This window comes from Labrus bergylta, chromosome 5, assembly GCF_963930695.1.
Source record: "Labrus bergylta chromosome 5, fLabBer1.1, whole genome shotgun sequence".
Classification (NCBI taxonomy): domain Eukaryota; kingdom Metazoa; phylum Chordata; class Actinopteri; order Labriformes; family Labridae; genus Labrus; species Labrus bergylta.
This window is the reverse complement of record NC_089199.1, coordinates 29845883-29862214: the sequence shown is the minus strand read 5'-3', so window position 1 is coordinate 29862214 and position 16332 is coordinate 29845883. Positions and strand designations below refer to the sequence as shown.

The 16332-nt window shown below is 42.9% G+C and overlaps 1 protein-coding gene across 1 annotated transcript in view; it reads right to left on the bottom strand.

Annotated features, from left to right (window-relative positions):
- Positions 1-16332, bottom strand: part of ptprga (protein tyrosine phosphatase receptor type Ga) — a 415165-nt gene that overhangs the window by 27222 nt on the left and 371611 nt on the right. The window contains exons 10-13 of the mRNA XM_065955381.1: positions 15305-15413; positions 14708-14757; positions 11741-12512; positions 4662-4815 (exon numbers count right to left, since the gene is read on the bottom strand). Of these exons, the coding sequence (XP_065811453.1) occupies positions 4662-4815; positions 11741-12512; positions 14708-14757; positions 15305-15413 (1085 nt within the window). The remainder of the gene's footprint in view (positions 1-4661; positions 4816-11740; positions 12513-14707; positions 14758-15304; positions 15414-16332) is intronic.

Here is a 16332-nt window from a genome sequence, read left to right as displayed (position 1 = left end):
TGTGACTTCTGCGACAATTCAAAAAAATGAGATGTTTTACATCAGAGTCGGAGGTAAAATACAGCGAGAAGAAACACACACGAGAGGCTTCACACGACTTCAAACAACACTCAGAAAAGTGAAAATGAATCCACAGATGGACATAAAGGACGGAGAGAGGAAGACTCACTTCTTTAATGTCTTAAAAGAGTTTCCGGCTTCTTTGAATAAAATCAACAAATAAATTATTCTTCTTCAAAAAAAGAACGTCCTCAACAATCCCCGCCGTATTCACCTCTGCTTGAGACCGAAACGGACGAGGAGAATGTCTTTGGATTCACAGAAGTAAACAAAAAGTGTGTGTGCCTTCTCCTGAATGCATCACTGGTCTTCAAATTGACGATATTATTATTCTTTTGAGATTTAATTTTTTTGGGCTTTTATTGGAGAGACAGGAAATAGGAGAGAGAGAGAGAGAAGCCACATGTTCAAACCCATACCGCCCGCTTTCGGGGACTCCTGCCTCTACACATGGAGAGTGCTAAAACCAACCACTCGGCCACCGGTGCCCCCAAGATATTATTTTTAAAGCCGTACAGCACATGTGATGACATCATGATGTAAAATCAACTTTTGAAAGTTGGTAACAAAAACTTTGAGTTTGTAAGTTACATATGAAGACTTGCTGAATGAGGTTCTAATGATGAGCAGATATTTAAATGAATTTAAAGCTTTAGACTAGAGCGTAACTACAGGGCTGATAAACCTCAACTCAACAAAAAAAAAGATAAATAAAAAAAGTACAGATTTAGATATTTCAGAAGTTGTGAGGGACCCTCAAACTAAAATAAATAGTTAACAATCAATCGCTCTATTATTCACCAAACATACAGGAAAATAACTTCATGTAAATGTAACACCTGTTGATGAAAGTGTAGCCCGTCTGTCTCTGTTTCTTTATTTGAAATAACTCCTGTTTGAGTAACTCCTCGTGTTACAGTCATCAACTCAATCAAACTAAAAGTACGTACTGACAGAGTATTATCTCCACACTGCAGCGTCCTTATTTACTCCGGCTTCCAGGGAGAGCAGTTACTCTACACCCAATGCCCCTGTGTGTGTGTGTGTGTGTGTGTGACCCTGCCTACCTGTACTTGATACAGAGCAGAGAGCAGAGAGCATTCATCCTGGTGAACATGCAGAGAGGAGGGAGCAGACGAGCTGCCGCATGCTGCTGCTGACGTGAACTGAGAGCAAGTGCACGAGAGCGAGGGACAGGAGGAGGGGACGTAGGGAGGGAGGGAGGGAGGAGGGGACAGAGGGAGGGAGGGAGGAGGGGACAGAGGGAGGGAAGGAGGGAGGGAGGGAGGGAAGGAGGGATTTCCTAACAAGGCATGAAGGTGGGTGTTCCCTCTCTGTGACTCAAACACACTAACATGCAAACACAGGTCAATCCCACAGACTGTAAAAAAGCCACTTCCTGGTGTCGGACAGCTGGTGTGGTGATGCTTTCAAGTCGCGTGGGACAAAGGTGATGAAATATGTTTTGACTGAAAGAAATCTCCAAACCGAAAGTTGCTCCCAGTTTGATTACATTTGATATAAAAGTCTCTTCACGAGTCTAAATAGATATTCCTTCTTTTTTTATAGATTCAACTTTTTGTTAGGTGTAAATAAAATGTGCATCAAAACAACAGGAGACTTACATAATATACATATTTATCTTTACATTTATATCAGTATTTACTTTTTCCTCTTGTCATAATTACTTTGAGGGCCCGACCGATATGGGATTTTTGGGGCAGATTCTGATATCGAAACATACAGTTTAAGATGAGCAGTCCATCAGACTATGTTTGTTGTTGAGGTTCACGTACTGATCTCTTTCCAACACAAACGCAGCACAGCTAAAGTCATGAGCAACGAGGGGCGGCGCCAACTTCTTCTGCAGGGCCAATGGCAGCGCAGGGTGGGCGGAGTCTGTGAGGCGCGTAGCTGTGAGGCCTGAGAGCTCCACAATAGGATTAAATGACCCAACACGCCCCCAGCACCTGCTGCCACCTGCTGTGTGTGTGTGTGTGTGTGTGTGTGTGTGTGTGTGTGTGTGTGTGTGTGTGTGTGTGTGTGTGTAAGCATGAGGGAGGGTAGATCATTTCTCAACACTTGTACACTAACCCACTCAACAGTGTGCTCCAGTGTTCTCATTAATGAGGATCTTGTGTAGCAATAAACGTATTAACAACCTTTAAGGCACCCTGAACTTTGTGTGTGTTGCTTTCTAAAACCTCTGGGTGTCTTCACATGACAACACTGACGAGTTGTTGTCTTTTCAACTAAATAAAAACAACGACCACAACACAAGAGGATTTAGAGAATCAGGGCTGATTATACACTGACCATCAGTCATCCTTTTATTAGTGAAACGACAGAACTTTCAACGTGGTGGTATGACCCGCTGATGTGAATTTTTAAACCTTTTGAGCTTGAATATATTCAACGTTTAATTTTAAAAACAGAGATGTTTGGCAGTTGGCCCAGGTTCAAATCCGACCTGTGGCTCCTTTCCCGCATGTCATTCCCCTCTCTCTCTCTCTCTGGTTTCCGACTCTATCCACTGTCCTGTCTCTCCAATAAAGGAAGAAAAAGCCCCCCAAAAAAATCTTTATAAAACTTTGTTGGAACAAACGACTCCTGATTTGTGTTTAACTCCATGTTGGAGTGTTACACATAATGATTTACTGTTATGGGTATGTTACTCAACTGAGGAAGACATACTGCCTACACGTTGAACATGGAGGAAAATCAGAGTCTGCATATGACAGGGGGAACTTTCCTCCAGCTACACAGATCTCTAAGTCCATTTTAAAAAGTCACATAAACGCATGTTATGTGAATTCTGTGTTTTATGTAAGAAAGATTACAGAATTTCCACCAGAGCATCAATGACTTTAGTCCATCATGACAGCAGTGTGCTGAAGCAATGTTTACACCAGAGACAGAAGAAAAGAAGAAGAAGAGGAGGACGTCTTTTAAAGGAGCAACATGTTAGATACCTACTGACTGAAATGATAAAGTGAGCTTACTATCTGATCATTAAGGAAACATGCTATGTTGAAGTGCTGGCTTCTCTGACAACAATGCAGCAGCCAGTATGTCCTCCTTCTAACTTTAGATTCTGCTCCTGAATGCTCTGGATTTGTTTGGACCAGAGAAGGTAGGCGGTTTTAAGGCGACCCCCCTGAATTTGGACTGCAGTACCCATTTTAAACACTAGGTGTCAGAGTTACCTATTGCTCCTTTAAATGTTAGACAGTTTTCTCCTTCACACACAGTCGAGGTCACTTACTCAGTCTGAAAGAAAAATCTATTTGCACTATCAAGGATCTTCTTACAGTTTTTGGTGAAGTTTATTAAGTCCTGCATGTTGTCCTCCTCACTAGTTTCCTCTCCAGAAATGTTTAATCAATTAAAAAGCCGGGTTAGTATCTTGTAGATGTTCATATGTTTATGGACTTGGTTTATTATTTCTAAAAGATAAGTTAAGAGTGTGAACTGAATACCTAAACAGCTTATTAACACAGTTCACTATTATCCTAAATTAAATGTGTTTTCTCCACACAATGAGCCTCCCTGGAGTGTTCAGGTAATCCTCTTTGTCTTTATCATCTCTTCATTCGGCTTTAATTAACACAATGAGAGATTTTCAAATCCCTTGACGGCCTCACTCAGAGGACAGACTCACACCAAACGACTAACGGTGACTCTCATTGTGTTTGTGAATGTGACTATACAGAAGCTGGAGATGTGACGAATGGAATAAGGATGTCATCATGTCTCTAAACCCCGTGTTTACAGTTCAGTGAAGAGCGTTGAAGTCTCACATCCCCCGACAAGTATCTCAGAGTTTGACTACTAAACACTTGTATGTCTAAACCTGTTTTCACATTACTCACTCCTGAGCTTTTCTAGAGAATTTCAGGAGGACTGCCTCTGAAAGACCAGTCTGAAGACCATTTTTAGAAGGTCTCGGTCTCGTCACAGAATCGAAAAGCATTTTGACTCGGTCTTGTCTCGGCCTCAGACTGGGCGGATCCGGATTTTAAATCAAGATCGGTCACCAGGATATTATTCCTCGTCATTACTTTGATTTGGAGGAAAACACCTCTTTCTAAAATGACAAATAACTTTAATCGATTCATCATTTGATTTTTAACCCCAGGTTACAGCCGCAGCCTTCTCCTAGGTTTTAAGTGAGTGACACGCCCCCTTGACACAAGATGATGATTTTTCAGCGATATTTATGGTCTTGGTCTTGACTTGGACTCAAACCCTAAATGCCTCGGTCTCGGGTATGTCTTGGTCTCGGTTGACTATAACACAGCCTGAAATCCTCCTGATCTGGTTCTTCACACATGCACCTCAAAGTGGGAGACTATCCCCGTCGGACTGGGGAGGGGGGGGTTTCCTGAGGCAAGACACGGCATGAAAAGAAGGTGTGGAAGTGGAGTTTGTCTAATACTGGCGGCCAGTTTGTCTCCCTCCTCAGTATCTCTAACCAAACTTGATGACGTGTTTTCTACATCTTCAACTCAGAACATTTGCAGCCTCCAATGTGCAGCTTCTCCGTCGACCTTCAAAACTAACTCAAAATACACAAGTGACAAAAGTGTTGTTGCACCCACCTCCAGTAGACGAGCACGACCAGCAGCAGAACGAGGCAGAGGAAGGTAAGAGCTGACACCACACCCAGAGGCACCAACCACTCCACACGGCCCAGACCCGCACCGGACCCGGTCCTCACCTGGTGGGTCAGGTTGGTCACGGCACTGGGACGATCTGGAAGAAGAAAAAAACAACAACAACAAATCAATAAGGGAGAGAAAGAAGTTGGAAGAGATGGATGGTATTCTGGAGAGAGTGGACACAGTGAAATCAAGAAGGAATTTGATGAATGCTGAAATACTGGGTGAGCAAGAGGTAACAGGATCGAACAAAATCTGTTGTTTAGGGGTTGAAAATGTAGCCCTCATTTGATTGGATGAACACATGAAAGCCTCGACAACATATCTCTTGTTGCAGAATCAATTATACTGAGCATCAAAGTCATTCTCTCAGGGTACTCCGTCTTCCTCCAGCAGTCCAAACACATGCTCGTTAGGTTAACTGGTGACTCTAAAATTTACAATATAGGTGTGGCTGGATGTCTGTCTTTGTATAGTATGTCAGCCCTGTGATTGGCCAGTGAACAGTCCAACCACAGGGCCTCTCACCCAATGACAGCTGGGATCGGCTCCCCCGCGACCCCAAACAGGAAAATCGGTGTAGAAAATGGATGGACGGATGGAAGTAAGTAAAGCTGCAGACATAATTTCCTCTTCTTAGGAACGTTCACTAAATGTTGGAATCAAGTGAAACAAACACAAGTTGACTTCCTAGCAGCCTTTGCAAAAATAGATAGCTGTTGATTCCTTTATAAAGGAGGTTATTTCACGTCTACACCATGAACCGATGTGGGGTTGGGTTAGTCTCAGAAGATGAGCTGAGTGTGAGATCAGCCATGTGTGATGGAGCCTCAACTAGCTTGACAAGATTTGGTCCTGAAACCATAAAAAAAATGACTGCAAAGGGCAGCCGAGCACATTACCAGATACTTGTAGGGTATATTTAAATGTCACGGTCATGCACCATCCTCTTAAAGAAACAGTGTAACTTTTGACATTAGAGCTGCAGAAAGATTAGCGACGAGGCTAACAGGTTCAACTGCTGGACTCAAATGCACACATCATGGAACGTCAGATCACCTTTTGTCTCCATTACTGTGAGGGGTTTGAGGGATCAGGGGTCGTACTCATGGAGAACTGCTCCCAGTGATGAAACTCTCAGAAACATCCTCAAATTATGAAGTTATTAACAAAGCTTGTTGGCCAATGAGAGAGCTCCTGAGGTTAGAAACTGTTGAGAAGATTTTTAAGAAATTTAAGAGTCTCTCAAGATGAGGAGAAATTTGACACAACAGCACAATATATCGCCCAGGAATTAAAGTGATCGCAACATTATGATATGAGGCACCTGGAAAAAAACAACGGTTCTGTTACGACTGTCACTCAGCAGGGTGATCACACAAACGATTACAGCGCTGTCACAGCCTCTTCTTCATATCAATAAGACTGAGTACTAAAATGATGAAAATAACTAGCAGCAAGCTAAGAGGCTGCTGGACATGTGTTTTAAGATATTTTGTACTCTTTCATTTGAAAAATTTATTTAATATTTTATAAAGTCGTGTTCATATTTACATAATGTCTGACTAGATTCTCTGATTAGGACGATTTATTTCACTGTCTCTCTGCACTAACAGCGTGTCCTAACAGGACGGGACACGAGTGAGCAGCGTCGACAAAATCAGCTTGAGTCTTTTGTCTTCTGTTGAAGTCAATGTACATGAAGTCGAGCACTAAATGTGCAAAATACATGGACGAGGAAGGAGGGGGCTCCACGAGGCACTGCCAGTGTCTCACTTTTCTCACTCATCAGCGCTTGTTAGCTTGTGTAATAAAGTGGAGATTGTGGTGCATCATTAATATCTGACTGTTGTGCGTTGACACACACTGCTCACGACGAGCCGTTTAAATCCCGAGCCTTTGGAGTGTGTTGATTTGAGTCAACAGCTCGTCAGTACAAAGCACCACACTCCAGTTGTTCCACCTTCAAAATAAAAGCTCTAAATGTCATCCTGTTTGCAAGGGGGAAAATTTAAATTCACAGAGCAAAGAAGTCAATTTAACAGATGCAATGATGACAGCGAGCGTCCGATCGCTGCCTGACGAGATAGCGAACGTCTTCGTGCTGTTAGGACACGGTGTTAGAGAGATTTTATTTGTATTTTTCCTCCTTTTTTTAAATCAGCCAATCACAGCTTTTGAAAGAATGTGGCATACCTAGCAACAGGGTCGACTGCTTCCTCAGTAAGATAAAGGTTTCTAAATCACTCCTAATATAGGAGTCTTTGCAAGAATAAAGCTGAGTCAGGAGATCTCACAAATCTGTCAGTAAACGTGAAAAATCATATAATTATTTCCTCCTCCAATACTGCTCATCAATACAGTTGGCAAAGGAAAAGATGGAGCTAACAACTTGGCAACAACAATTGTGGATTGAGTGTCGAAATAGGCTCTAAAAATGTATGAAATATTTGCTTAAATACTTTAATTTACTCCATGTTTGGTTTACAAAATGTACCAAAGGTGCAATTTAGGAGCTGTGCAGTGGACTATGAGAAAAAAAAGAAGAAAAATCAATATCTGAAAATGATGCTCAGTAGTACGATAGTAAACAACCATATTTCCTGAAGAATGAGTTTCCTACTTTGACTTCAACAGACTGAAAAGCTGCAGCGACTAAAAACCATCAGATAGATGTAAATGATCACAGAGCTGTACAGACTAGATCTCAGCTGATGCTGCTCTGCACACTCTCAGAAAGTGCAGCCACATGCTTTAATCAAAACAAAGCGCAGCTCGGCATGACTTAAGTCTTTTTTGTCTAATCTAATTTTTGCTTTAACATCCCCCTCATCAGCACCACCTACCCATTTCAGCCGCTGCAGCCGTGACGTTGCTGGAGCTGACGCCGGCCCCCATGGCCTTCAATCTGCAGCTTTTCGCCTGAAGCCGATCGCTACATCAGGCCGGGCCCCCTGCACTGCAGCACAGCTGGTTTGCATCGCCCACTGTCTCTGCATCCCATTTTTTTCCTTACATCCACACTCACACAGACAGACATGCAGGGTGCAAAACAGAGCGACCCAGAGACTCCAGCCTGCCTCTGTTCCTCTCTGTTTTCCTTCTGCTTTGCTCTTACGCTTACAGCCACTCTGCCAAAAACAAATAAATAAATAAATAAAACCCTCGCTGGCAGCACGCGAGCATGAAACACACAAACGCACACACACACATGGCTAGTCACCAATGTGCAGTGAGATGCATACTGTACAGGCACACTCACATGTAACTATAAATGGAGCAGAGGCTCTTTTTTTTTCTTTCCCTGCAGCTGAGTTTAGCCTGCAAGCCTCATCTCCTCTCTCGCCTTGTCTGAAAGTAGGCCAGCTCTCAGATCAGAGCAAGAAGAGAGGGAGGCAGAGAGGATGAGGGGGCACTGGAGGAGAGGGAAGGAGGTGGGGGGGCGGGAGTAAGTTTGACAGGCTGCTGAATCCTCAAGATGTGACCCGAGAAAAACCTGTGTCTATCAAAACTACTTCTATGATGTGAGGCTGCACTCAAGGTTACGAACAAGCTCACAGATTAACAGCATATCTTATTAAAATATTACAAACAAACAGTCCACATTTCCATGTGTTTTCTGGTCAAAGTAGAGTTTGTTTTTCATTACTTTGTAGCCGGTTTCATCTTTAATCTGATTATTTTATTTAGTTTGAAAATGTATAATCTTTTAATCTGCAAATAAACTGCTTACTCCAGCTGTTGGTCGAATGCAGGAGAGTGAAATGTAAGCCATAGCAGACAAAATCACTGCAAAAAGTGACACTAGCCATTAGCAAATTAGCAATTGCAAATTTGTAATTTATCATGATATGAGCATTTGCTGCTCATAAAAACACATCACAAAAGTCTGAATTTATTGATAAATGTGATCATTTATGTCATAAACAAGGAATACTTTCTCACTCAGCATGCGTTCGTTTAACCCATTGGATGGACGCCTGAGGAAACTTTCACACTATTTTGAAGTAGTAAGAAGCTAGCTAGCAGCGACCCTCAGATGACTCACATTTGTATTCCCCACATGCATCTCACCTGAAACCTTCAAGACTTCTGTGCATGTGTGAACGCCCTATCAGACTGTCATTCCTTAAGCAGGATTGTCGTTTTTTTTTTTTTGCATGCCATCCCGACTATCCCTACACCTCCTGTTTTTTCGAAAAGGCCATTATTTAAAATTACCCAAAGATAAGGACAATTGTCACAATTTTTGAAACAAGTGCACCCCATAATTTAATCAGCATGTCTAGAAAATATATTATTTGTATAAGTTGTACAGTGTTGTTACTGAAGGATGTTTGGACATCCAAAGAAGAAATGTCAAACATTGATCTAGACTGGTTTGTTAGCAGATAACATCCAGTCTCTATGCCTTTGTTGTTATTTAAATAGAAGTATAGGCTGAGGATTTATGCTTTTTCAAACTGAAAGTATGCACTCAATGTAAAAAACAATCTCTCCGCAGCAGATGCTCTGTTTCCGAATGTATACAGCTACCAACTTTGTGCAACAACATTTAAGCGTTTGCCCTCGACTGCCTCCAGCTCAAACAGAATACAATTTCCCAAAGACGCTTTGACAAAGAGGTTAAGAAAAGCCGTTTCCTGGAATATGAGATGATTGCTCCTGTTCATAATAATGTCTGGTCATGCGCTCAGACTGTTTCAAAGCACTTGGAATTGAACTGATGTCCCATGGTGCTGGCTGGGCTAATGCAGTGCCCTGCTGAAAAGTCTTGGCTTGGGGGGGAAGCATTAAGGTCTGCTTTCAGCTCCTGCAGGAACGCTGTCTTCAATGCTGCGATTCATCCCCTCTAAATCAATGCAATTCATTGCAACTTACCACATGAAGCCCATTAGACACACAGAGAGGGCTATTATGTAAGAGCACTGTTCCACTTCATACCTTGCATTAAACAGACTCAACTCTCTACTGTCTACTTCTTATTCGTTCTGACTTCAAACCTCTTATCACATAAACCATCGAACAGATCTCGAGCCAGTATCTGACATATGTTTCAACCTAAAGTCATGAAAGGAGAAATGATAATTAACTCACAGCTTTGGTCACTTTAACTTGGACGCAGCTTAAATACAATATGTTTACTTAATCTCCCTGGAGCTATTGTTTGCCATGACGCTGACATATACACTGCCAGAACCATCTGATGCCTCCACATCACTCTTCATCTTAACAAGGAAAGGACTGAACAACCATTGATGTCACCCCTCAAGGGAATGAAGTTAGGGTCACAGCAGTCGTTTCGTCTATAACTTCCTATTACTTTCTGCTGAAATGTGATTGTGCTGATAGCCAGAACATTAGCTTACCCATGGGGAAATGTATAAACACTGGTTTGGGTATCACTCATGGGACTATATGCTGTTATATTTGAACATATAATCAGACAATCGGCGGCTTTGACTCGGTGGTAGAGTCAGTCGCCTCTTAACCAGATGATCGGGGGTTGGAATCCCAGCTCATGCTGCATCAATTGTTGAAGTATTACCGTGCGGCCTCACTGCATACACCAAGACCTCACTTGACGCCTAGTCTCCCTGCTGCTTGTGGGTGTGAACCATGTCGCTAACAAGCAACTGTCAGTCACAGCAGAGCATACACCACAAAGGTCAAAAATGGGTCAAGATTCAGAAACTAGATCACACATTTCTTGCACCAAATGCTTTAAGAATGAGATTTCAGTGCACTGTTTATGTATAAAAAAGTTGTTTCCGGTTTGAATGCTGGGGGAAAATATCCTTTCCTGTCAATCACGGGAGTATCCAGAATATCCAATCAAATGGAGGATCGTGCAGCTTGCATCCCACTCATTTGAATTTTGTTCAATGAAGTTGTCCCACTCATTTCTCGTGTCTCGTTCCTGTGCCTGCTAGCCAAACATCCCATAATCCTTTGCCCCTACTCGTGTGTCGCGTCCAATACAAAGTGAATGGGGTGCGAGAATAGTCGCGTACAGTGGGGCCGGGCCGTTAATGGGCAAGACATTCAAATAAGTGACAGGCAGTTGGACACATTACACAGCATCCTCTGCCATCAGAGTGTAAAAGAGTGATGTGGAGTAAAAGCACTTTGAGTGGTCAGAGGACAGGCAGAGCGCTTTACAAGTCCGAGTCCATTAATCACAGGGGTGCCTCGCCACCTGTACGGTTAAGTGGTCTTGTCACTTTGAGGAGCATCAGGCATGCACTGATTTAAAGTGATCCAACACGTACTGTTCTGTCAGTCTGGCCTCATGTTGAGAGACAGAAATGATGTTTTATGTTAATGGCTAAATGTGACATGTAGTGTGAAAGCACTTTGAGTCGTCAGACAACAAGAAAAGTGCAATATTAATTTGTCCATTTACCATTTTAGCTTTGAAGGGTCGTTTCAAAAAGTCTACTTTGTGGATCTGCAAAACACTTTCTTGATACGTATTGGGCCGTAATAAGGGGTTTAGAAATTAGTGAGGTCTGGAAATTGTTCTCTTAATGAATCGTATTCAAGGCATTTCAAGGCATGCTATATTCATACCTAGAAGAGACCTTCAAATTCCACTCAAGCTATACACCTGACCGACACAAACTCACACACATTTACTTCCTATTTGTACAGTGAATGGTCCGTCACATGATCCATCCCAAACCATGGTGGGGGGATCAGAGTGGAGCCTCCAGCAGAGGTCTAGAACTCGTTGATCTCATAGATGGTTACGGCCATGTGTCCGTACTCCAGATCACTTTCAAAGCTTCTTCTTTGGGGGATGTTTTGTTTCATATTGATCTGAGGGGATACATACCTCAATCAGATTCAGGGCACTACGGAAGGATAAATGACTTACAAAGCTGCAGGAAGTATCACTCAATGAGTTGGAACATTTCTACCGACAAGTGATCCACTGGTGCAAGCAAGGAAACACGATTCAACAAATCCTAACTTGTTGCTCTACAAAATATCAAAGCTAAAAAAGGTCGACTTGCCGGTTTGGATGGAGAAAGGCCATTGCTTCTTGCGCCCCGTGCTGGATCTGAGTGTTGCTGCCGGGCCTTTAAGTGCAGGGTATGCTTCCATATCATCGTCTGCCTCCGTGGTGATGGTGGAGTTAGAGTCCAGTGGACTATGGGTATACACGTCCATTTGATCTTCCACAACAGGCAGCATGTTAGACGGATCCGGTTCAGTCTGTTTCTTCTCCTTTGCGGTGGCGTCCGGCGTCTGGCTGGTCGGCTCATTCACCTCGGCGCTGTTGTTCTTCCTCCGTTCCTTGCCTTCACTTCTTGATCGCTTCCTTCCCTTCTTCTCATCTTTCTCGTCTTCTTCCTCCTCTTCCTCCTTTTCCTCCCCTTCCCTCTCTCCATCCTCTCCCTGACCCTTGCTGTTCTCTCTCTCCTCACCCGCCGCTTCTCCGTTATCGTTGGCCGAGGTCGTTGCGGCAGCAGACGGAGAGGCGGCGGCATCTTTGGCAGGCTCGGTGGGCTCGGCGGTCTGGTGGGTGGAGGCGGGGTTACGGGTCGGAGCTCTGCTGGGCCAAACGGAGCTGGGGAAGGAGGAGATGACTCCGCCGCTGAAGCCCAGGCCGGCCAGCAGAGTGCTCGTCACAACAGACGCCACCGTCGCCTGACTACCGCTGGAGGACGGGCCGATTCCGGTCGCCATGGAGACAAAGGAGAAGGGGATTCCTGAGGAGGTCCAAGTAGAAGAGCCAGAGGAGATGGGAGCCATGTCTGCGGAGGAGGCTGGAGACACCGTCGGCTAAGAAAGAAAACAATAATGATTAGAACATGAGATTATTTGTTGGAATTGATCGAAGTGTTTTCCCTTGAGGGTATTGGTCCACTGACTTCTGATTTAGGTTAGCAGTTGAAATGAATCCAAGGGATGACCAAGTTATTGAAGGACTAGAGAAATCAGGCAATTTCTTTAAGTCTCTAACTTTTTATGATTAGTGTAATTTCAGGAATTCCAAACAATCTCAGGAGGAAAAGCTTACTTTGGTTAAACATCTTCATAATTCACATATTCACACTAAAGCCAAAAACTGTGAGTGTTTCAACGAGGCAGTGTCCAGTGTCATTCGTTTAAAGGTTTGTCAAAACAACATCTTGATGCAGATTACTTTAACATCAACATTTATCAGGTCTGTCTTCAAGAGGAGAACAAAGTGACTTTAAAAATGTTTGCTGGCTGAATGGAGGTCGGATCGATGGCCTCTGATGCATTTCAGGTGGTCAGGGGATCTAAAAGATTGTTAGCTGCACTTTCATGCAGATATCTGTTCAAATCTGGGATGAATAAATCATCATCAGAAATACTGCTGATGGGAGCAGGTTTGTCAGATAACGTTCTACCTGTTTTCCCTGCACACAGCAAAGCTGCTTATACGTGATTGGTCAACACTTGCCATGCTGAAAATCCAAACCCCTGTACTCAGATTTTTACGGTTTTATGTCTAATCTGCAAATAGAGATTACTAACTGACTGATTCTGACCACTGTCTTCCAGCCTTGACTTCAAGTGTGGCCATTACAAACACCAATATATGTCAAAGAAACGATTTCTTTTGAAACATAATGTGGCCTTAAGTGGTAAACAGAATCACATCCTCTGAAACCTTGGGTCCACTGACAAGTTAAGAGTTTATTGAAAGTGCATGGAGTAAGATATTGAACAACAAATTTTGATCATTAAAAGAAAAGTTACAGGGCACCAGATGGCAGAGCCTTTAGATTACGCCTCACCTACGGAGGCTGCTTCAAGCAGACGGTTCTGATTCAAGTCCAACCTGGGGTTACTTTCCCATATTACGTTAAACACTCTCACTCTCTCTCTCTCTCTTTCTCTCTCTTTCAAGACTGGCAAAATACATAAGAGACAAAATGTATTTGTGCATTCTTTATCGTTAAGGTGTAAGGGGTCAAAATGGTTGGAGGATTCAAAAGTCAGGAATAGAATAATTTACATTTAAAGATTTAAAATAGTTTAATTTGTTTTCCTTGGGCTTGTTTCTCCTTTATTCAATAGAACAACTATAGAGAGATGGGTAATGTGGGGAGAGAGAGAGGGGGGGGATGACATGCACCAAACAGGGTCAGGATTGGGAGTAGATCCTGTGACCGGTGCGAGCCTCTGAACGGGGCGCCCGCTCTATCAACCGAGCCAAACAGACACCCCTTTAAATCTAAAATGAATATTAAAATGTGCACGTAGCAAGAAATACAACTGATCTTCAAACAGACCTATGGCAAGTCCTGAGGAGAGAAGTTTGATCTGCCTCTTTGTAGCCTCCTCAGGCCTTCAGGTGTTCGATGGTTCAAACCACTTACGAAGAAAATAATCACTCAATATGAAACATTTTAGGAACTCTGCAATTCAAGTATATCTGAAGCGTGTGCAGAGTGAGAGATTAAACTTAAAAATGTGATTCTTAGCAGACCTTAAGCAAGTCCTGAGGATAATCGATTCAAAGGTTTCTCTGGAGCAAGCCGAGGCCTTGAGGTGTCACAGATCACAATGTTTAGGCCTTCTCACGCAGGGAACAGGAAATACATTTAAACCTTTTTATTCACTGTTGATGAAACATGTGAAACCTGCAATTGGCACAGCCAGCCCTAACATCAGCGTTTATTTAGTTTTACCTATTTAATTCAGGTCTTTTTACTGGATGCAACTGAGCAAAATAACAGTCAAAATGTTGATATTTTCATGAATTGTGGGGTCTTTTTTGTGGTTATTTTATTTGATGATCTGATGTTTCACCCACTCACTGTGTCAGAAATTTGTATTCTTCATGCAAAACTGATCTTAAAGAAGTGAATTCAGCACCACTCTCATCATGACTTCTTCACTTTGAGTCCCTCCTGTCCTGCATGAAGCTAACACAGACACTGCTCTCTGCTGGATAAAAGATGAAAAGACAGTAGCAGTGAGGTAACTCTGAACTCCCTTACCATTCCAGTCTTCACTATCCTCGTCCCCTCGAAGACCCGGGTGGTGTTGGCTAATCGCAGGAAGGGGGAAAAAAACAAAACAACAACAGGGGATTATTATTAGAGTTAAACACAGGAGAGACAACCATGCAACACTTCCTTATAGAGGCATCCATGAGTGCACTGTAAGAACATTAATCACAGCATGGTAGAATATAAACGCAAGGTGCTGAATACTTAATGGGGCAACCAATAAACTAAATGAGGTTAGATGAAACGAGTGCACCTCGCTGCCTCTCAGCTGCTTCCCCCCTTTAGTTTTTATTTGATTCCTTTCTGCTGTTTTTCTTTTAGCCTGCAGCTGTCAATACGCGCTCACATTAATAACGTGAAAACCCAGAGTATGAAAGATTTAATATCACGATGAAAGGAATCCAAAACCGTCAGATAACGCTGGTGCACAAATGAAAGACAATATGTGTGCACCATGACGACAGATGGCATGTGTACATTAAAGACACACATACTGAAATGTATGATGACATTCAAGATAATGTGGCAGCAATCTATGAGCATGTGAGGTGTGTTTCTCTGTGTGTGTGTGTGTGTGTGTGTTACCTCTGAAGAGCATGCTCTGGCTGAAGTCGCTGCGCATGTCGTTCATACAAGCAGCCTGGACTCGGAACAAGTAGAGCACATCTGGGGAGACGGGGGAAATGATGGCCTCCTGGAGGAAACAAAACACAAAGCACAACAAACACATTCAAATTCAGCAAGGTCTTAAAGGTTTGGTGGATTTGGATTCAGAGGACAAACATTCTGAATTTAAACAACTTAAAATGAATATTAAGAGATGTAATAAGGGAAATCGTCATTGGACAGGTTTGGAAACTCTGAATTTTGTTGGTGTCTTGTTCTAAATTATTCAAAGCATAGACATTGGACATGGAGCTGGGGATCGAACCCCCCAGAGAGACCACCGACTCTACCAGCTGAGCCGCAGTCGCCCTAAAGATGCAAAGAACTGCTCAGTTCTGTCGGGCATGCTGAAGTCAGTTAAAATAATACATAGCCTGACAGAGGAGAAATGGATCGGTCAAACTGGCGTTCACCGAGGAGACCAGGGTTCTAAATCTGTATGGAATAAAAGTCAACACCGAGTAATAACATTAACCCAATGTTGTGTGTGCTCAATTTAAAGGCTTTATATGATTTTTCACACTTCAATATAATAGAAATCAAGTATATCCTCTGAAAATAACTCTGTGAGTCATGACTGTCTACAATGGGTGTAACACCTGAGTCCCACTGTCTGTGATGTTTTCAGAGTTTTCAGAGTCCTACCTTCAGTTTGTTTACATCGCCAGGACGGCCGGCTGACTCCTCCCCTCACGTATAAAAGTTGTTTATTGAGGGACTAGTACATACTGTACTCACTGCTTAACTGTGTTTCTAGATCACGCTCATTTCAGGTAAATTTACATGCAGTGTGAAGATACCAGCATAATAAAGATCGCTAGCATTAGCATGCTAACACAACAATGCAGCGCGAGTTGTTTTGGTTTCATGCTGGTGCTCAAGGGCGACATCTGCTGGATCAATCAACCATGTGTTGGAAGGGAAAAAACAGACCTGAACACAAATAC